The 21389-nt window shown below is 40.9% G+C and overlaps 1 protein-coding gene across 1 annotated transcript in view; it reads left to right on the forward strand.

Moving 5' to 3' along the window:
* The window catches only part of sf3a3 (splicing factor 3a, subunit 3), a 33272-nt gene extending 12570 nt beyond the window's left edge, over positions 1 to 20702 (forward strand). Inside the window, exons 8-17 of the mRNA XM_070898490.1 lie at positions 420 to 558; positions 2662 to 2730; positions 3622 to 3689; positions 4079 to 4183; positions 7852 to 7921; positions 11211 to 11375; positions 13871 to 13981; positions 15583 to 15673; positions 17882 to 17937; positions 20069 to 20702. Of these exons, the coding sequence (XP_070754591.1) occupies positions 420 to 558; positions 2662 to 2730; positions 3622 to 3689; positions 4079 to 4183; positions 7852 to 7921; positions 11211 to 11375; positions 13871 to 13981; positions 15583 to 15673; positions 17882 to 17937; positions 20069 to 20146 (952 nt within the window). The 3' untranslated portion in view covers positions 20147 to 20702. The remainder of the gene's footprint in view (positions 1 to 419; positions 559 to 2661; positions 2731 to 3621; positions 3690 to 4078; positions 4184 to 7851; positions 7922 to 11210; positions 11376 to 13870; positions 13982 to 15582; positions 15674 to 17881; positions 17938 to 20068) is intronic.
* Positions 20703 to 21389: the final 687 nt, after the last annotated feature.

A 21389-nucleotide genomic window follows, 5' to 3' on the forward strand; every position in this document is an offset into this window, starting at 1 on the left:
AATCAGATTTCATTGGTCACTTATTTCATTTGCTGTTTTTGCTGAATGTAAATTGATTGCCAACTTTGCCTGCAAAATAAGTCACCGCATATCAAAAAGCTTTGCACTGATTGTGAAGCACTCTGAGACATGCTGATGATGTGAAAGACGCACTAGAAGTGCAAGTTCTCCTTCTGTTTCTTTACATACTCCTTAATTTTCAATGGGAATTTAATTTTTGAAAGGTGCAAATGAGAGTGACTTGGAATTTTTTCTGAAAAGTTTAAGAATTACTAGATACTTTGTTTTGCTTTAACTGGGTCAAATATAAATCACTTCCCTCTTCATTATTTAACATGGAGTTAATGTACTTGAAAGGACATAAACACTAAAATAAAATCCATTTTAATTGCACTGATGTCAGATTTTCATTCTTCTAGGTATCTGGAAATGTTGTTGGATTACCTCCAGGATTATACAGACCGAGTGAAGCCATTACTGGATCAGAATGAGCTCTTTGGAAAAATACAAATTGACTTTGAGAAAAAATGGGAAAATGGCACTTTTCCCGGCTGGCCTGTATGTAGTATTTTAATTATTCTAGTATGACATGATGTTAGGGTAAATATATCAGACGACTGCACTTATCCCATATTCCATTCCAGCCCGTCTCAAGAAAGCTAACTGGGTTTCTTGGCAACCATAATTCCAGACTATTTGTATTCAGTGCCATTTTCATTTAGCCTGGAATCACTTCTATTACACAAAATTATCAAAGTAATTTAAATATTCCTAGATTGCTGTGAAGCAAATCTATATCAGTCTATTGGGTTTGTGAGTTAAACCCAGCCTACAACAGTACAATAGCCGCCTTAAGTCGGTTGTTAAATATTGTCTGGAAAAGCTGGTAGAAAAATATAACTACTACTCACCATTTGCAATATCAGTGTTGTATACCCAAGGTGGCAGAGTACAGGAAAATCCATAACTTGCTGCTACATTCCATGTAATATAGTAATGTTACTTTTGTGCTTCTCTGAATGGGGGATGTTCAGACACCCAGGCCCAAATATTCCTATTTAGGTGAATTGGGGCACAGTACGGGGTAAGGGCTTTCGCCCACCACCAAATGCACCTATGACCTGAGTTTCTAGTTTCAATCAGTAACATAATTATGGCAGGTTTCCGTTGGAGAGCTTTTGTGGAGGGAGTGAGGAGCCTAGCTCAGGTAGGCCTCAAGCCTGCCGCAGAGTTTATGTGCAGGGAAACATGCTGCTGGTGGAAGAGGTCTTTTAATGTTTTAACACGTGTAAAAGGTGCTTAAGCCTTTGTAGTAGGTACTCTGCACTGACTACTAGGTCTTTAAATGGCCCCTATCCTGTCAATAGCAAGACTGGATACCAGGGATGAGCAGGTGTCTCTGGTCCCTGGCGTCCAGTGTTGCTATGGACCAAAAACAGAAAATGTGTCAAATTAGATATTTCTTGCATTTGAATATAATTCAGTAGGCCCATGCCATATTCAGTAAGCAGGAAGCTGGACAGGGACACAGTGGAGGGAGCCCCTGTCCTATATTCCATTCCGGCCAACCCCAAGAAATCAGCAAAGGGAAGGTGAAAGATACCGGCTTCAATGTCACATCAAGTAGTCTCGCTTCAGATACAGCATGCTGAAATATGCAGCTCTGCCCCAGCCTCAAAAAAGCTCTAGCAATGTGCCATGTTTCCCCCAGTAGCCATTTTGTGGCCTTTTGAGTAAGGTTGCTAATTCAAAGCAAAGTTGGGGTAGTTTTGAACTGTGGGCCTGTGTAGCGGGATTGAAATTACCTAGTTCACACTGCACTTTTGCATCCAACAGACAGAAGTGGTAACCCACTAAAAATCTGGATTGCACAAAATAAATGACCAAAGTCTCTCGATGTTTCAAGCAGTTATGTATCAGAAATTGAGACTGTATTCGCTGTTGGTGAGAAGTGTTTTCCAAAAGTACAGTCAGTCGCTGCTGTCCTTCAGACTGGACCTATTGATCTGAATTGATCATTTGACATGGCTTTATGCCATTGTCCGTAGCACTTTTGGAATTGCTCCGATTAAGCACATCCAATATTTGCTTATTGATTGTATCCCCCCACCTTCCAATTCTTCTTGCTACCCGCGAAGTGCGATGCTGATTAAAGACGGATAAGAACTGATTAGTCTCCTTCTGTCCTGTCCCACCTGCTTTCCCCCAGCCCATAAAAAGAAACTGAAAATGCTGGAAAACACTCAGCGGGTCAGGCAGCATCTGTGGAGAGAGAAACCGAGAACGTTTCAGGTCGACGATCTTTCATCAGAACTGCTGAGTATTTGCCAGCATTTTCTGTGTTTATAAGAACATAAGAAATAGGAGCAGGACATTGCAGCATTTAATGACGAAACGGTCTGTGCATTTTCTCTCAGCTGAGCCCTGGATCATGATGACTGGAAAAAACATTTTCCACTCTGCAATCTAAATGTAATTCCATGACCAGAGCTGTTAGATCAAACTTGTGCTGTGAAAGGATCATTTAATTGCAGCAAATGCCCAAATTTAATGATTTGCATCAAGTCTTGCAATGCATTTGTATTGCATACAGGGTTTAGGATTATCTTTATATGTGCATCATTTAGTTTGAGTGAATATAACTGCAGTTTCCCTTGACAGAAAGAGACGAGCAGCGCCCTGACTCATGCAGGAGCTCACTTAGATCTGTCGGCTTTCTCGTCCTGGGAAGTAAGTTTTCTTTTTAATTGCTTGTGAATTTGATTCTGTCTGATTTGGGCAGAAGCTTATGGTGACCATTATTCAAAATGCATTAGCCTGGAATTTCCTGGAAAGTTTTGGCGTAACTACCGATTTTCTATATCTTCGAATGCTTTTTTTATAGTACTACACTACATTAAAAGAGAAAAGCTTCCACAATTACATTTTTGTTTAGGAACATTGCTGTGTTTAATGTGCATAAATGATGGTTTGATGGCTTCAAACTTTAATTTTCAACACATTAATAAGATAAAGGAGGGACTTAAACGATATAGATGACATTCAGTCCACACTTTCCTGAGACCTTGAACATTTATGCTGATTTCCACTTTTTAACGGCAGTTTTTACGTTCAGGCGTATGATGGTGAGATTCCGAGGAAATGTTGGCAAAATCACTGTAGTGACCGGCGTAAATTTCCTTGTAAGTCGGATGAAGGTAATTCCGGCCCATTGAGTCATTATGGAGTAAAACTAACTAGCATTATGCTGTTCAATTTTTATTCTTGAGCGTTTGTTGGGCAATTCTAGTGGGAGTACTTGGAACAAAAATACTCCATATTAGAGTAGAGAATAATAGCCGAGGAGAATTCTGTTTGATAGTTCTATAAGATAGTGGACTCGTTTACACAAACTACTCCCCACAGTCTGGGCTTTAATTCTCCTTTGATCGCTAGAATATGTTTAAAAATTGCTGTTTGTAGGCCTTTTATTTCTCTTATATTGATGCTAGCTATAAAATCCTGAAACAGGTTAACTGCAGTTGCTCAAAGCATGTAGAATGGTTCTGACTGCTTAGGGAGTTCATTACATTTAAAAACAAGGCGTCAGACTGTCTTCATCAACTCTTCTTGAACCGGCAGGAATTGGCTTCGCTGGGGTTGGACAGATTGAAATCTGCTCTGATGGCTTTGGGTCTGAAATGTGGAGGGTAAGTGTTCAACCTAAGCCAACAGTTTACTGGAATAAACACTTTAACTAATAAAAGTTAACACAAGCTTAAGTTTAGAGTTCGGAGGCTTTGCCTGGATTTTTAAAAGGGAAATGTTTTAAGATTGTAATATGAAAAGGGATATAAATATTTTGTAAATTTGCTCTTTAGTTTCAAATCACGCAACAATAATGTGATGAGTTCTACCTATGAGGGCAGATGGTATAATTTGATTTACCAATAATCAGTGTCTGTAGGGTTGTAATAGTCATGTACAAGAATTACTGGGCTGATGACCTAAATACCATTTAGGGCTTTAAATATGCATTGTTAATATGCTTTCAATTAGTAGTCCAAAAAAAGTTTAAATCGTTTCTTCTTTCTTTCAGAACCTTAGAAGAGAGAGCCCAGAGGCTATTCAGTACTAAGGGGAAATCTCTGGAGGCACTGGACCCTTCGCTATTCGCAAAATCCAAATCCAAAGGCACTAAAAAGTTAGTAGATTACGAAAATCGATATTTGTGTAGTTATGCATCATGCGCAGTTTATGCAGGAGTCTCGTATGCCATATTGATTTAGCAGAACTTGCGTCATCGCAAAATTCTTTAAAAACACACCCACACACACAAAACCTGTGCATCTTTCGGTAACTCATTCCCCTTCTCCTCACCTTCAGGTGCTGGGTGTAGAGTTCCATTGGCACTGGGCACTCGCCAGCACTTTGTCCATATGCCCATCCTTTGATGTAAGCTGAGGCAGTGAGTGTTGGTAGACTATTTGACCAAGGCCAGCCGTGTCCTCCAGCACCTTCTCAGGCCGGGATGGGTATCCACTTTGGTGGCAGAATATTATCTGAATGGTGACCAATTGGGAAAAGGGGAGGTGCAACGAGATCTGGGTGTCATAGTACATCAGTCATTTGAAAGTTGGCATGTAGATACAGCAGGCGGTGAAGAAGGCAAATGGCACGTTGGCCTTCATAGCGAGAGGATTTTGAGTATAGGAACAGTGAGGTCTTACTGCAGTTGTACAGGGCCTTGGTGAGGCCACACCTTGAATATTGTGTACAGTTTTGGTCTCCTAATTCTTGCTATTGAGAGAGTGCAGCGAAGGTTCACTAGACTGATTCCTGGGATGGCAGGACTGACACAGGAGGAAAGACTGGATTGACTAGGCTTATATTCACTGGAATTTAGAAGAATGAGAGGGGATCTCATAGAAACATATAAAATTCTGATGGGATTGGACAGGTTAGATGCAGGAAGAATGTTCCCGATGTTGGGGAAGTCCAGAACCAGGGGTCACAGTCTAAGGATAAGGGGTAAGCCATTTAGGACTGAGATGAGGAGAAACTTCTTCACTCAGAGAATTATGAACCTGTGGAATTCTCTGCCGCAGAAAGTTGTTGAGGCCAGTTCGTTAGATATATTCAAAAGGGAGTTAGATGTGGCCCTTACGGCTAAAGGGATCAAGGGTATGGAGAGAAAGCAGGAATGGGGTACTGAAGTTGCATGATCAGCCATGATCATATTGAATGGTGGTGCAGGCTCTAAGGGCCGAATGGCTGCCTCCTGTACCTATTTTCTTTGTTTCTATGTACAGCAAACAGGAATGGGAGCCCTGAGGAATTTTCCCTTCACTAGCCCAGGTGATGTCATAGGCAGTTTTCACATTACGACTGGTACATAAATGAGAGCAGCTAATTCTGCACAGGCCTGGGATTTCGGTGTATGTATGACTCAGTTACTCCCTGCTTTTATCAGTTAAGTCACTGGGGAGAGCCATTTGTGCATTTCTCTGTATCCGCATTTATGTCAAAAAGCGAACTATTCTAATTTTTTAAGATATTATACCTCTGTGAATGCTCTTTACTGTCACTTAGTACATCAACCTATATTCTGACCTGCACATTCTTAAATACTATTTCTCATCGCGTTTTTTTTATTATTACCTAACTTGAGGTCTCTTATTGAGGTGGTGTTGTGATACTGAAGAGTGCATGAGGTAGATGGGGGGGTGGGTAATTGAAGTCCATTCGCTTAAAATGAAAAATAAAATCGGGTGGGCTGTAAAACAGTCGGCCGATCCGATCCCGTCAGTTTCCCATCGGGTGCACTAGCTTACAATTATCCCCAAGGTTACGGGAACAGCCTGTAACCCAAACGCAGTTCAGGTGCTACCCAGAGGAGCTCTGCCATATGATCTTGTACGATGCGATCTTGGGTTTTATTTTCATTTTAACTCATGTAGTAAAGATTGTTACAATTGGCAACAAGATATTAGCATTTTAAATTTATTTGCATCTAAATGTTGTAAATGGGTTTGTTTTTCTCCAGTTTGCTCGAGCAATTTTCTCCCTCCCTCTCCTATAGGTGAGACTCCTTGGGGTCAGTTCTGTTGGTGTTGGGTGCCATGCAGCCACTCACCCAAATGGACAATATTTATGTATGTAAATGTTGATGGTGTTTGTTTGTGGGAGCATCGCAGCCAGATATTTATTCTATCGTCGCCTCTGGTGCATGCACAATGATGATCAGGAACTTCGGTTGATACTGTTTCTTTCTAACTTGGGAGGGCTGCAGTCAATTGTAGCACCTCCCTCAGGTCCTTTCTGTATCACTCGCTGGATAAACTTACTGAATCATCAAGGGAGTGGCGCAATGGCTCTAATGTTATAACCAACTTTTTAATATTTATCTCATAGCACATTTCATGTCATGCCTGCAGGAGTGGGCATTGGGTCTCAATACAAGTAAATGTGTAAAGAACCAATTGATCCTATTTGCTCCTTGAAACACAGATGAAGTTTGAAATGTTCACGGGATACTTGGGAAATGACATGGTACCAATTCTGTGCGTCGTGACAAACATTCAGATGCATGTAATGGACTACATGTGTTTTGCCAGCCAGAATAAGAAGCCCCTAATATGGCACATTGCAAGACCATGAAAATCAGGGTGTGAGATGTCACCAAAACCTTCGAGATTGCCAAGTTGAAGAACATTCATCTATACAACAGCTGACCTGTAGCATGATGCATGAAATGGAAAAACATCCCTTTCCCTAATGCTAACAATTCTCAACTTAATGAGCACACAGGGGAAATTAAAACTAGGGGACATTCTCAGAATAAGGGGCTGCCCATTTAAAACTGAGATGAAGGTTGTAAATCTGCGGAATTCTCTGCTCCAGCGAGCTGTGGAGGCTGGGTCATTGAATATACTTAAGGCGGAGATAGACAGATTTTTGAGCAATAAGGGAGTCCAGGGTTATGGGGAGCGGGCAGGGAAGTGGAGCTGAGTCCATAATCAGATCAGCCATGATCTTATTGAATGACTGAGCAGGCTCGAGGGGCCAAATGGCCTACTCTTGCTCCTATTTCTTATGTTCTTACAAACAAAAGAATTGCAACTGCTGTGGAATATTGTAGGCATATATTGGAATTGCAAAAGAAATCTAATCGACAAAGGGGTGGAAATTCGGTCATGCCTCTGTTGTGGCGGTAATCCAGGCGGAGCAGTATGGTTTGAGTGTCCAGCCGCAAAATTCACCAGCTGGGCCATGAGTGTGGAGCAGAGTGCTAAGGGAGGCGTTGCACACTTCTTTCAGCATGCTAGGCTGGCTGAGCAGCTGAAATTCCTGAGCTAAACAACCTGCCTCGGAGCGCCCCAAGAGGCTTCTGTGGAAAAAAATATCTGGACCCCGCCCCCCCCACCAAAAACAATCACCCCTCGGGTCGACATTCCTTCCATCCCTGCGGCCGGTACAGCCTGGACCACCAGCTTTCACAGGCGGTCCCACTAGGGTGCGCTACAGATTGGGCACAAAATAAATATCGAGACAGTGTCTCAACCAGGGGCATTACACACCGGCTCACATCTCCCAGGCGGTACTGCTCTGCGACCCCGCAAACCCGGGAATCCTTTCTACCATCATTACCGTCCCTCTAGGGTATAAACCGAGGTAGCAACAAGCCGAGAATCCAGCCCAACGACTTGTATTTCTTAATGCTTTGTAAAATTGAAAATTACACCAGGGCAGAGATTCTGGTATAATTCATATAAATGTTCGACAGTACGAAAACACAAGAAGTTATGTGTTGAATTGATTAATTTTGATCTTTCACTGTAGTTAATTTTTTTCCCCCCACTTCAACTGCAGGGATTCGGAACGCAACAAAGAAATTGCTTTTCTTGAAGCTCAAGTGTATGAATACATAGAGATTCTCGGGGTGAGTTTTCTGCAATTGTTGCTGGTCTGTCTGACCTATCTGATTGGAAGGATTTAAAATTTATTATGGCCACTGTTTAAAAACGGAAGTTGATCTTTTGTTTGGATACTGGTTTTCTCCTCGCAGGTCAATGGAGTGTCATTTTGGTTTAACTTGCATAAAAGATTTGCTTTTGTACAATCATATTGGGTAAAGCAGATCCTGTAGATCACGGTGAAAGAAACTGGCTATCGCCACAGTGGTCACCTGTGAAAGAAGCAAACTCGGTGAAATCGCAGGAACCTGCCATCCCAGGCTTGATGCTCCTGAGATAAACAGATTGTTGAACTATAAGGGAGTCAAGGGTTATGGGGAACAGGCAGGAAAGTGGAATTGAGGCCATGATCAGATCAGCCATGATCTTTTGAATGGTGGATCAGGCTTGAGGGACTATGTTCTGCTCCTGTTTCTTATGTTCTTGTATAATATGTACATTTTATGTGACACTTGCATTTTAGTGGTTTAAATTTCATTCATAAAAAGGCAACAAATGTGAGCTCAATGACCAATGAGAAACATCTGCCAATAAACGTTTTGAGAGAATTAATCCTTTATCAGAAAGCGTTCACCTGTTGGCACCTGCTCATTTTACTTTCTAACAAATTCAAATGTTTAGGGCTTACAACATAAGTTTTGCAGTAATAGCATCAAAAAATTAGATACAGCATTACATTTACCCATAAAACTTTCATTGTGTAGCCTCATTAAAGTTGTTGTTCTTGGAGTTGATGCTGTTCCCAGAGCTGTCACTCTGTCAGCTGAACAGAGTTGCCAACGCTCTCTCTTCCTGCATTTCCCAGGTTGCCGCAGGTGAAAAGAACATCTTTGCGTGTATCAGTATGTCCTCAATATAACTTAAGAATTTCTTTCCTTATGTTGTGTTAGGATTTATGATCTTGTTTTTTCCAAATGATTTGAAAGCAAGACAGAACATGAATTTGAAGCTTGGGATAAAATTTCACAGGAATGCTTTTACCAAGTACTTACTTTTTTACTTCTGAGACACAGATCGACAAGTGGAACGATTGCAGCATGTGTTTTATTTTGTACTGCAAATTCAAAAACAAGTTGTTTACAGATTTGTTTCTTTTTCTCCATGCAAAAGTCATAGATTGTATTGTGTTAGCCTTCAACAGTATTTGAGCTTATTTGTCCAAATTATTTGAAAATGAGCAAAATCAGTTTTGGAAGATTTTTGGGGTGGGCTTACAAAAAAACAAAATCCTTTTTTCACCATAGAAAGAGGTTAGCTCAAAGAGACAGACCAAGAGACAGGAGATAATTACAGCAGCTGTACTTTGTTTTGTTATGCTGAGAATTTAGAAATGCTGGTTATAGAAAGATATTAATAATGCAGCAATGCTAGCTATTTAACCGGTTGCAATGGGTAAAGGAAACTGAAATTATTTATTCACCAGAAACCAATCAACAAACACTTCATGTCTGTAGAGACTTTTCCAAACTCTCACTGGAGATGTACATCCCTCCCTTACCCTTGTGATAGTGCAATATTTGACTTGCCATAAGCAATAAAATATCTGCTAGTAACCTATTGGTGTGCGAAATGTCACTTCTGTCACAGATACAGAACAATCTTAAAACACTGGGTGCTTCTGACTTGCACTTCAGACCTTAGTCTGAAATTGTCAAGCACATTTCAGTTTGCAAAATTTCCTGACCAAATTAAACTCTCAATGACCTGAATATCTCTTTCTTGAACGATTAGACGTTGTGGCCTCAAAGCGAGAAACCTCCACAAAGCAGAATTATTGTGGATTCCAATGTTTAACACACTTGTCCTTTTAAAAAAAAAACAGCATATTGTCTATAAGCAATGCCATGGGAGATCCACTAGTATATAATACAGGTTGGAATGCATTACAGGGACCTTGCATATGATCCTTTCCTCTCACAGTATAATATTCCTCTAGCATTATATTTCAGTATTTTCCAGAATATATATTTATTCCATAAATAAAACTTATTGGCTGGATAATTCTCCAGAATCTGCTACAGATTATTTCTCAATTAAACTCTACGATAATAGTTAGCTTATTGGTGCTGCCGTGTCTGAGTGGTAGGGAACATGGTCATAGATGTGACTTCATTACGGAGTTTTTGGTTTCTGTGTTGCTCTCAAAGTGTCCAGTGATGGGACGGTGCATCTCTAAGAAAGAAAAATTGGAGGGCAAATCGCCATCATTTGATTGTGTATCCTTGTGCCTAGTTCCATAGAGTTCCAGTGACTTCGGGACAAGTTTCTTTGAGACCTTTACATAGACCGTGAAAAAGAAGGGAGAATTTATTTTTTAAATTGCAGACAAGTTCTGTCTGCCTGCAGTTTTGGGAGTGATTGTTCAACACACTTTTTTCCCCCCGTGAAGTAGCTCGCTCTCCAGTTTTATTTTTCCCACTTTTTCTCCAGTCGAGGGAATGGTACGGCTTGTTCCTTGACCCCTGCTTGTGTTTGTGAAACTGGCCACTTACAGCTTGGGTAGGAAAGGGCTCTTTAACTTACAAATTACTTTTTTATTTTAAATCCCAGCAGTGTAACTATCAAATTGTTATTACTTGGCTGTCAGCCATCTTCAGTATCTCCTGTGTATACACAGACTTGAGAATATTGTGTTCCCAAGGAAGTCCTCTAAGATTCCTTTCTGTTACATACTACAGAGGGAGGTTTGAGATTTTGTGCAAAATGACAGATCCCATTAACCTTGCAGCAAAAATGATGCATTCACTGACTGGAAGTATAAACACATATGTCTATCAAAATAATATATTTATTGTTTGTGAACATTGAATATTAAAGTGGAAGAATTGGAGCAATATTGGCAATGGCAGAACAATACTTCAGTATTTTGACGCTGAAATGTTAGTGCTGAAAAGGGTACATGTTCTTGTGTAATGGGTGAAGAGGGGGGTTATTACTTTCCTGCAGTGGTAATTGTAACAAAGTGAAATAAACTGGAGTTAAGTTAATTGTGACTGCATATGGAGTTACTTTTCATTGTATAAAAATGTTGCATAAAGATTCCACATCAGTCTGCAAAATTTCTAACCTTTTGTAAGCTTCAAAAAATATTTCTCTAATTAACTAGCGCTGAATATTAATGTCGAATTTGTACAATCTCAATTCACAGAATCCAGTGAATTCTGCTGCAATTGCATTTGTAATTACTTTGATGCAGCGATGTACCTGTGACCCTCTTGAGTGTTCAATTGTATATTTTTTTTTCCTGCCCTGCAGGAACAGAGACAGCTCACCAGAGAAAATGTACAACGCAAACAAGCTCGGACTGGAGAGGAACGGGAAGAGGAGGACGAGGAGCACATCAGTGAGAGTGAAAGTGAAGACGAGGAAAATGAAATCATCTACAATCCCAAGAACCTGCCGTTGGGCTGGGACGGCAAGGTGAGCTGTAAATAAAATGGTGAAAGATCCCACCTGCCCTCCTTAATGGGTCATTCTAATCTTTGGGATTAAATGATAATCTTTCATAGAATGTTGTAGGATCTGAGTTTTAATTCGAAGTGCTGAGATTCCTGTAAATCTCACCGTTACCCATACCCTGCTGCTGTGCTTTTATCCATCCATCCACTTTTTTGATTAAAATTGAATCATGTTTTTTAGTTCACATTTGTGAGGTTGACGAAGAAATCTCACTGAAACAAACCCATATCCCATAAAGTTCATTACTTCAAGGAGTGAGTTAAAATGAGGAACCATAATGTACAAAACGTAATAATTGACCAGTGATTAATCTTCCTCACTCTTGAAATTGAGTACTCTGCAGTGTTCACTGTGATGTACTTTTTTGTGGAATCACGGAAGTTTCAGTAAAGGAGGCCGTCATTTGGGCGATGGCAGTGCCACCTGAGAAAGGACATTCATGCCTTGGAGGCGGTGCAAGAAAGGTTTACTCGATTGATCCCTGGGATGAGAGGGTTGCCCTATGAGAAGAGATTGAGTAGATTGGGCCTATTCTCTCTGGAGTTCAGAAAAATGAGAGGTGATCTCATTGAAACATATAGGGAGTGAAATTGCGTAGCGCCGTGTTCGGGGCGATAACTTGCGGTAGCGCCAAAGTATCGCGAACTTCCGGCTTAGTGCTCCAAGAAAGAGGTGGAGCGCTAAATCAAGCGCTACCACTTCCCTTGGAGCGCTAAAGCCAGCAAGAGAAAAAGTAGTGGTGCAGGGATCAGAGGCTCCTTCCCTCCCTTAAAGGGAAGGGCCATTGCTGCTGGCTCTATGTGAAAGCGATGTCCCTCCTCCTCGTTGATGGCAGCCACGATCTGCGATGATCATCTCAAGCACTCTATCAGAGTGCAGGGCTGATCAATCGTGGTACTTCAAAATTTTCAAAACCCAACCAAAGGGATGAAAAAAAAATGATGCACTCAAAAGTGGCTTTTCCTTTAATTACTGCTCCCATAGCAGCCGGCCTCCCTAACAACGCCTCCTGCAGCTGTCTGTGTTGTCGCCCGGCGATGCTGCAGGGGGTGGAACTGAAGTTTGGGTCTGGGGTGCTACCGGGGTGATGCGCAGCATGATGACGTCACTATCTCCGGGCGCAGGAAATCGCGGCTCTCGGGATTACCGCCGCCGCAACCCTCCCAAGGGAATTGGTGGTCATCGGTATTCTCACCGTGCCCGGTCGCAGAGCTGTTAGTGCTTCCATGGGCAATAACAGGGCACTAATGGGGGGGCACAAACCAAGCCAATTTCTAGTCCATAAGATTCTGAGGGGGATTGACAGGGTAGATGCTGAGAGGTTGTTTCCCCTGCCTGCAGAGTCTAGAAGTCCCAGGATAAGATGTCAGCTATTTAAGACTGAGTTGAGGAGGAATTTCTTCACTCAGAGGGTTGTGAATCTTTGGAATTCTCTACCCAAAAGTGCTCTGGATGCTGAGTCGTTAAGTATATTCAAGGCTGAGAGAGAGAGAGATTTTTGGACTCTAGGGAATCAAGGGATTATGGAGATCGCGGTTGAGTAGAATTGAGGTCGAAGATCAGCTATGATCTTATTGAATGGCAGAGCAGGCTCGAGGATCCAAATGGTCCACTCCTGCTCCTAATTTTTATGTTCTTGTGTGCTGGCTAACTTGCCCCATTGAACCGATCTACTCCAATCCCATTTCTGGGCCCTTTCCATGTATACTGTCAATCAAGGTATAATTTTTTCAATAGTTCTAACGGGCAGAGGCTATAATCAGTTGCCTCACATGCTGAAAATTCTGTCCAAAATCAAATTAAAATGTTGAGTTCAGCTACTGTGCATGGAGGCTCTGCTTGTACCACTCCCAATTCTGCAGAAGACCAAGGCCTTTATATGTACTCCCAGTGCAGCCATCACCTGAACGATGGTGAATCTACTTCACCTCCCAAGGGAGCAAAAGGAAAAACCTAAATCGAAAGTGTGTATCAGAAAAAAAGGCTGGGTATTGGGTTCCTCCGTTGAACACTACAACACTGGACTCCTACTGGGATACCTGACTGAGTCCTAGCCTTGCCTAACAGCCACACGTGAACCACTTGTTTTAAAAACTCCAAATTTAGTTGCGATACTGTGGCAAATCGAACAGTTGGAGTGGAACTTTTGGTGTACTTTATTTTTAACAGATTAAGAACAAGTCTCTTAACTCAATTCCCTGGTCCAGCCTAGGCCCAACTGCCCTGTGGTAGTTTCTTTTGATCCAAGTTGGTGTTTTTTTTCTTTACAAGTGATATTTCAGTGTGCTTCAGCAATTATTTCTCTCATAGCATTCAGCAACTAGCAATACCACTGATCATCAGTAGATGGCAGCGCCAGTTTCTTTGTAATTCTCAGTGGGCTATTTTTACATGGTAATTTAATTTTGACTAAATATAGTTTTCATTTTTTTGTGACTCTATTCTTTGCATTTCAGCCTATTCCATACTGGTTGTACAAGCTGCACGGTTTGAACATCAACTACAATTGTGAAATCTGTGGAAATTACACTTACAGAGGACCCAAAGCATTCCAGCGTCACTTCGCTGTAAGAAAAAGAACTTTACTTAGTGTGTAAACTTTTTCAGTTATATAAAAAAAAAAACATTTTTGAAAATTTTTCAACTGGTTATATTATTCCCTTCTGCAGTACCATGCACTAATTCGGACAAGGGGCTGTGAGCCAGCTTTGCTTATTAGTGCTGTTTTATAATTGATGGCTAGCTGATGTACGGAAGCTACTTGGGTGACTCCCGTGCACAATTCTTCTCCCTCCCCATTGGGAAGCACCTTGCCTTCTGCTTGCTGCTCATCAAAAGGTCTTGTAGGGAATTGCATAGCTGAGATCTTGGTGTTTTTATTCTGAGGATGACACTCTCTGAAATGCAATTTTCCTTTATTGTATCTCCCTACACCAGGTACCACTTAGGACTGAGAGGATAGGGAGAAAATTACTTGCTTCTAGGCACTCTTCATGTGCTCTGAGGTTGGCTTCCTGTGTGGAAATGGCTGGCTTCTGCTCAGCGCTCTCGATAGCAACACAGCTGAGATTGGTAAATCAGTCATATGGAGATTGCAACTAATTTAGTCACTTCCCCGATGTTGGGGAAGTCCAGAACCAGGGGACACAGTCTAAGGATAAGGGGTAAGCCATTTAGGACTGAGATGAGGCGAAACTTCTTCACTCAGAGCGTTGTTAACCTGTGGAGTTCTCTACCGCAGAGAGTTGTTGATGCCAGATCGTTGGAGATATTAAGAGAGAGTTAGATATGGCCCTTATGGCTAAAGGGATCAAGGGGTATGGAGAGAAAGTAGGAAAGGGGTACTGAGGTGAATGATCAGCCATGATCTTATTGAATGGTGGTGCAGGCTCGAAGGGCCAAATGGCCTAATCCTGCACCTATTTTCTATGTTTCTATGCCATTTCCTGTCAGAAAATGGGGTGAGACCATTCCGGGCATGATGCTTATTCTCACTGGGAAGGTGCCCGGTCACTCTTTTGCAGTTAAATGGAGCAACAAAGATAAGATCACGAAATCCTTGCCATGAAGATCACAAGGACATGCATGTGTTGTACCAGTGCTTTAGTGCAACCTGATTTCTGATATCAATGACCTTTTCTGCTGTATTTGAAATGCCTGTGATGGTGATATTAAGCTGCTTCAATCTGTTTTATGTACACTCCATTGGAGGTTGCTCATTCTGTTCAACATATTTTTTTTAAAACAAGTCATGGGTTTGAGTCCCAGAAGAACTTGCCACTCAAGGCCAGGTTTGGGTTTTTCCATTTCCCAGCTGGACCATAAAATGGAACATGCTATTCTAAAGAATATTCTATCCAGTGAGATTGATGCCATCGTGCTTTGTCCCAGTATATACAGGACAGGCTAGTGACTAGTTGCTCAAAATGTTCAGTGAAGGCACTTGAAAAGTTAAGTAGAAAATATTTTGGGGAGAGGTGAGAGGTTAAAAGTCCCGCCATTAGATGTTAAATGGTTAAATAAAGTCTCCTGTTTGTGTAGAAACTAAATGGCAACCAAAGAACAGCTAACAGCTGCTCAGTAAAGGACTTGACGTTGATAGTTGTAGGTTTGTTTACGTTTTCCACAATTACTTCACATACGTGTGTTTTTTCTCTTCCATTTCTAGGAATGGCGCCATGCTCATGGAATGAGGTGTCTTGGAATCCCTAACACAGCACATTTTGCGAACGTCACCCAAATTGAGGATGCAGTATCCTGTAAGTACTCTTCTGTTAAACACGTGTCAAAATTGAATAAAATCCCACAGTAAATCTCTACTAACTCAAAGCATTTCTTGGAGCAATCACTTAATACAGTTCCCACTGTCCACGTTTATCCTGGACAGCCGCCTATATCGGGCAAATGACGCTAACCATTTGTCGTCACCACGGGCATCAATTACAAAGGGGCCGCTTAAAACTTATTGAGCATGCCAGCTATATTGTGCAGTTTGGTACTTGCCAATTTAAAAGTTCTATGATTTTGGGCAGAGTGCTAACAATTTACGGGGAGTTATTTCATTGCTGTAGCCTATTATCCACCCCGCATAGCAGGCAAATTGTTTTAGCACGAATGCGGCCACTATACACGATGGGGACTATTTTAAACAGAAAGGGAATGTGGGAAATATGCAGCAGGTCTATCAGCATCTGAAAAGAGTACTGGTTAATGTTTTACGTTGTTGCTTACTCTATTCAGAAAATGCTTTGGTATAAAAGATGTACAGTACATTTATTCATTTGTTCTGTGGAAACTCACCATTTATAGCAAGTTTAAAAAAATAAATTGAATAATTGGTCCTTTATAATAATTGCAGATTGTTGAGTAAATATTTGTTTAAACTAATAGCTAACTGGAGGGTTTTTTTTCACATCATTTAAACGTTCTACTTTCCGGTCATCCAAAAAAGCAAAATGTGATAAGCAGCCTCTAAACCAGAAACTTGCTTCTACTGGAAAACACAAAGCAATATAGTATTTCCACTTAATGTGCTCTAGACATCTAATAGCAGTAAATCTGTACTGTTGGATCATTTCTCTGTTTTCTTAAATCCTAAACTCCTGAAAATTAGTCATTGATAGTGTGAAGGGATTTGCAACAGGGCAATTGTATCTTTCAGAAATTGCCAAAAAATTTAGTCTCATCTCTTCAGAGATTATTTCACTTGTTACGGTTCATTTTTCCACTTAATGTGCGTTTTAAAGTTTTGCATGCAGCTTATTATCATTGCGTCAGATAAAAAAGTTCATTACTCTTTTGTAATTAACGCCCACATCTCTCAAATCCATGAATTGCAGTGCCTGTAGTAACAGTCTGAAATGGTTGTTCTTAAATGTCTCCATGTTGAACGCTGCATCTCAGAGGTAAACCCTGTTTTGAAATACTGCCGCACAGTCATAAGACTTTCCTCTTCACACAATTATTTAAACATTCATTTCACTAGAGTCTTGCATTCCCTAGATAGCTCAGCGTTTGTGTAATGTGCGTACTGAGCTTCTTGAACCAGTAAAGCCCCAGATTCAATCCATACCCTCCACTGATTTAACTGATCTTAGCAGTTGAAGTATTGCAGTTGGCAATAGTGATCCACACTAATGAGCAAAACACTGGCTGCAATTCCAGCTCCAGATTGCGGTGCGTTTATATTGTCCACTTAAAGAGCCATCCCCGGGAGCCCGGGCTTCTGTTCTGTGATAACTGAATATGCCAAATTCTAATTCTATTACATGGAATTTTGGGATTTTTAATATTGATTTAAAAGGTCTATTCCATGACTCCATTCATTTTTTCCATGACAACTGCAAATCACTGGCCTGGCAGATGGCTTATTTCAAAAGGCCATTACACTCTGCTTTAAAAAAAAAAGCTAAACCACCCTTCTTACATCTAGCTCCCAATTTTTAACCTGAGATTTCAACTCTTCACCATAGTAAACCAAGAAGGCCAAACATGGCCAAGGTAAATGATAGCATCAAGCAATTGTCCATATTTGGTATGTTTTCACTTTCGTGGACTGTTTTTTCTTTTGCTTTCATCCTCTTTCTCCCACCCAGACAATGGCAGGGTGCAGAAAGAATGAATTCCTCTGAAAATACACCATCAGGGGATGCCATTTTGAAAGCTTGTAAGAAGAACAGCCATGGGAAAACCCTATAGATTTGTGTTCGGGTTGAGATATGGGGTTCTCTGTAGAAACCATAAAATTGTTTATTTTATACTTGCCTACAAGTGACCAATTGGAATCTACTGTGTTATCTGTTCCGACGCTGTGTGTTTCTATTTTTATTGTCCAAATTAATGTAATTTTTTTTGCATGATTTGGCTTCAGTAGACAATTGCTATTTTGTGTGACTTTTCTGGCAGGAAGAAGTCATTCTTTGGTTACGTTTAGACAAGAATATTAATAACTTTCCTTTTCTAATCAGTGTGGGCGAAACTGAAGCATTCAAAGGCAGCAGAGAGATGGCAGCCAGACACTGAGGTAATTACTGCAAATGAGCTGCTTGAATTGCTAGTCTGCTATAGAAATGGTTGGAGATGGTCCAGTGTGGAGTCACACAGCCCTGCAATAGAGAGAACTCAACATCTGAAGTACTAGAAATACATAATGCAGTCAGTCAGCATCTGAAACAGGAAGACAGATAACATTTTGGGTCAGAACTATTATCATCGGAGGGACTTTTATAGCATTGACCAAAAAAAGTTCCAAGTTTCGCCGGCATAACCTTTCATTTTGGAGCGCCGCAGATTGTTCTTAAGCTCTAGGTGGAGCTTTAAGGTCGATGCCGAAAAACTGAGGTTGCCAGGGTAACGAGGGACACGCTGCAGTGCTGAGGCACAAATAAAGCATTTCCCCTTTGTAAAATAGATCACTCAGTGAGACTTGGAATAACAGATTGAAACCTCAGTATATGAAACCAGAAGCCTATGACCGATATGTAGAGAAATGTTGTGCAAACTTTATCAATTCTCCTTCCAGATGCAACACTCAAATTATCATGAATTCAGAGCCAGGGTTCTGTGAACAACATCTCCAGTCCTTAATGAGTTTTTGTAATAGCAGTTAATAGCACTTACAGATTTTTTTCACCTCTACACTGCTGGTGCCGCTGCAATCCCGGGCTGAAAGGCCCATGGTACCGTGCCTTCAGCTCCACTAAAACAGTGGTGTCTTGTCCGCACCAATTTTCTTAAGCGTAGGTAATGTTTTTCAGAACGGTGCACTGCGCCTTTTTTTGAAAAAATTGTACTTGGCCAAACTTGCTGAAATGGGTTCCGCCCCCAGTGACGTCAAAAAATCGGACGTAAATACTTTACAATGTCGCAGAAACTTTGGCGAAACTTGTAGATTTTAGTCTGTTCCCAAAAAAAAACAGCGTAGGCCGAAAAAACGGTGCAGAATGGTGGTGAAAATTCATACTAACTACTATCGCAATAAAGCAGATAATGGGTTTAATAGCCAACGAACAGATTTGAACGTCCTTTCAATCAGGCATCTAAAGAACATTGGCAAGACAAAAGAAGAGTTTAAAAAGCTCCAAAATGGAAGGGAATTCTTTGGAATGTAAGCTGGTTATTTAAATAAATTGGGTCCCTATGTAGGCAACTCCAATACAATGCTGGGATGTTCTGCTGAAAGATTCAGGTGCAGTTTAGCTATATTTATGCTTCAGTGAGCCAGCACATCTGAATATAACAACTGGTTCTTAATAGAAATGCCAGTTACTTTTGTATAATTATATAACTATTTCCCACCTCTCCATACTGCCTCATCAACATTCAGAACAGTCTTCTGGTGCCCTGGTCAACATTTAGCACTCGTGCATCATTTACGACGTATGCTTGAGGTTGGAGACTTCTTACTGCTAATGGTTGGCTGCTCTCACTGCAGTGTCAGCCTGTTCCTGCTAACCTTACTAATTGTGTTAACAGGTCTGGGAATCTGTAAGCACTATTGTAATTTGCTGGCTATGTAATTTCTGAGCAGTAACCATTCTGAGAATTAATTTGGTACATGCCCACTTATCCAAATGAAATGCGGAGCCCTCCAACCCGTAGCCTAAATTGTGCAGTGTGTGTATTCATACCCGTAGTCATTGTCATTAAGAAGTTACTTGGGTTTTGCGAAATTAGAATTGGCCAGCCTCTGGTAACAGGGCAAGCATATTGCCTACTCAAACATTGTGGTGTTTTCTGTAACCTTTGCAGAATTCCAGACCAGTACTCAAGATCCTTTTTGCCAATATGTCATCAATTTATATTTGAACATGAAGCCTTAGCTTAACATTTCATCCAAAAGACGACCTCTCCAACAGTGCAGTACTGAGGGGAGTGTGCTTAAGCCCCGGAGGTGGACTTGAACCCATGACTTTTGACTTGGGTGAGAGTGCTACCAACTGAGTCAAACTGACACTTAGTGTGGTTCTGATGTTCTTTCGTTCTCTAAAATCTTGCAATAGATCATCAATGCACTATTGCTTTTAAGTATATAAAATCAAGTTTGTTCATTTGTACTTTTAAGTGAATATGTTTTTTGAAACTGCAACAGTAGCATACTTTCTGGAAGACTATGAACATTGTTTTACCTGGTGACTGATAATCTTACATTTCAGGAAGAATATGAAGACTCAAGTGGAAATGTAGTTAACAAGAAGACCTACGAAGATTTAAAACGACAAGGGCTGCTCTGAATCTCTAAAATGCTGCCCCTTCAGACCCCTCTCCGATATCTGCGATTATAGGCATTCATTAAAGATACTTAGTTTAGATTCTTTCTCCCTCTTGTTTTAATTCAAGGGCCATCTGCTGTACTACCCAAAGTCAATGGTTAAATCCGAAAGGGTGTGAGGAGAACTAGATGCCAGACAAATTAGCATAATTTTGAATCTGATAAAATACTTGTTAGATTTGAAAAACTGGTTGTAATGTTTTACAACATTTTGTGGCTTTTGTTTTATATCTTTAAAAAAAAAAGTAAATGTGGCAGGTAACTTTGTCATAGCAGGGAAATCGAGACCCTTGATGGAAGTACATACCTCTCAATTGTTAGTCGAGACATGAGACATTTAAGATTAGGTTTAAGTTTGTCAAAGAAGAGTATAATTTATAGTCAGCTATATTCTTTGTTTAAAACAAATAGTATGATCCTGTATGCTTTTTATATTGGATTCTTCTCCCCCAACTTCTGTATTTCTGACATTCTTCACAATTTAATAAAGCAAATTGTGATTTTTTTTTTAATTGCCATTTTAAATGTTTGTGTCTCTTTGTAACATTAGTCTTTCAGTGCGCACTTACTGTCATTGTCATTTATGCCCTGTAGCACTTTCCTGGCACTCTACTTCCATCACACCTGCCAATACTGCCTGTGAATCCTCCCAGGTCCATCTTCAGGACAGGTGGTGCTATTCTCCACAGGCCCAACTATCTCTGACCTGTTGCCCAGTCATCCTTTCCCTGTCTCTTCCCCCCCCCCCCCCCCCCACACCCCCCAACCCCCACCCCCACCTCTCCTCATTGTCCTGAGATGTACTTTCCCCATTCGTTACTGCCAAACCATGTTCCAATCTGAGCACCAATCCCTTCCTTTCCCCTCATGCTGTGCAATAAGAAATCCATATGTAGAATAGCGTGCAATATAATGGGTATGCCATAGGTAAAGAGAATCGTGAGTTAGCAAGTATCGGGAACTGCAATGAAAGCAGAGAGAGAGAAGTTAACTGAATCCAGAACTTGCTGGCAAAATAAAGACAAGTTGAATGCGCACGATGTAAGTGTAAATAATCCAGCAGTTTGCAGCAAGTAAGAGATACAAAGTGAGCGGTGAATCGCCACAAATTGCTAGCTGATTTGCACCACTCCGCCGCGCCATTAGCCTCACGAAAACCAGAGCTCGCCATCAACTTCTGCACGAGTTTCAAGAAATTGCTGCAT

Source organism: Pristiophorus japonicus, chromosome 14, assembly GCF_044704955.1.
Source record: "Pristiophorus japonicus isolate sPriJap1 chromosome 14, sPriJap1.hap1, whole genome shotgun sequence".
NCBI classification, from domain to species: Eukaryota; Metazoa; Chordata; class Chondrichthyes; family Pristiophoridae; genus Pristiophorus; species Pristiophorus japonicus.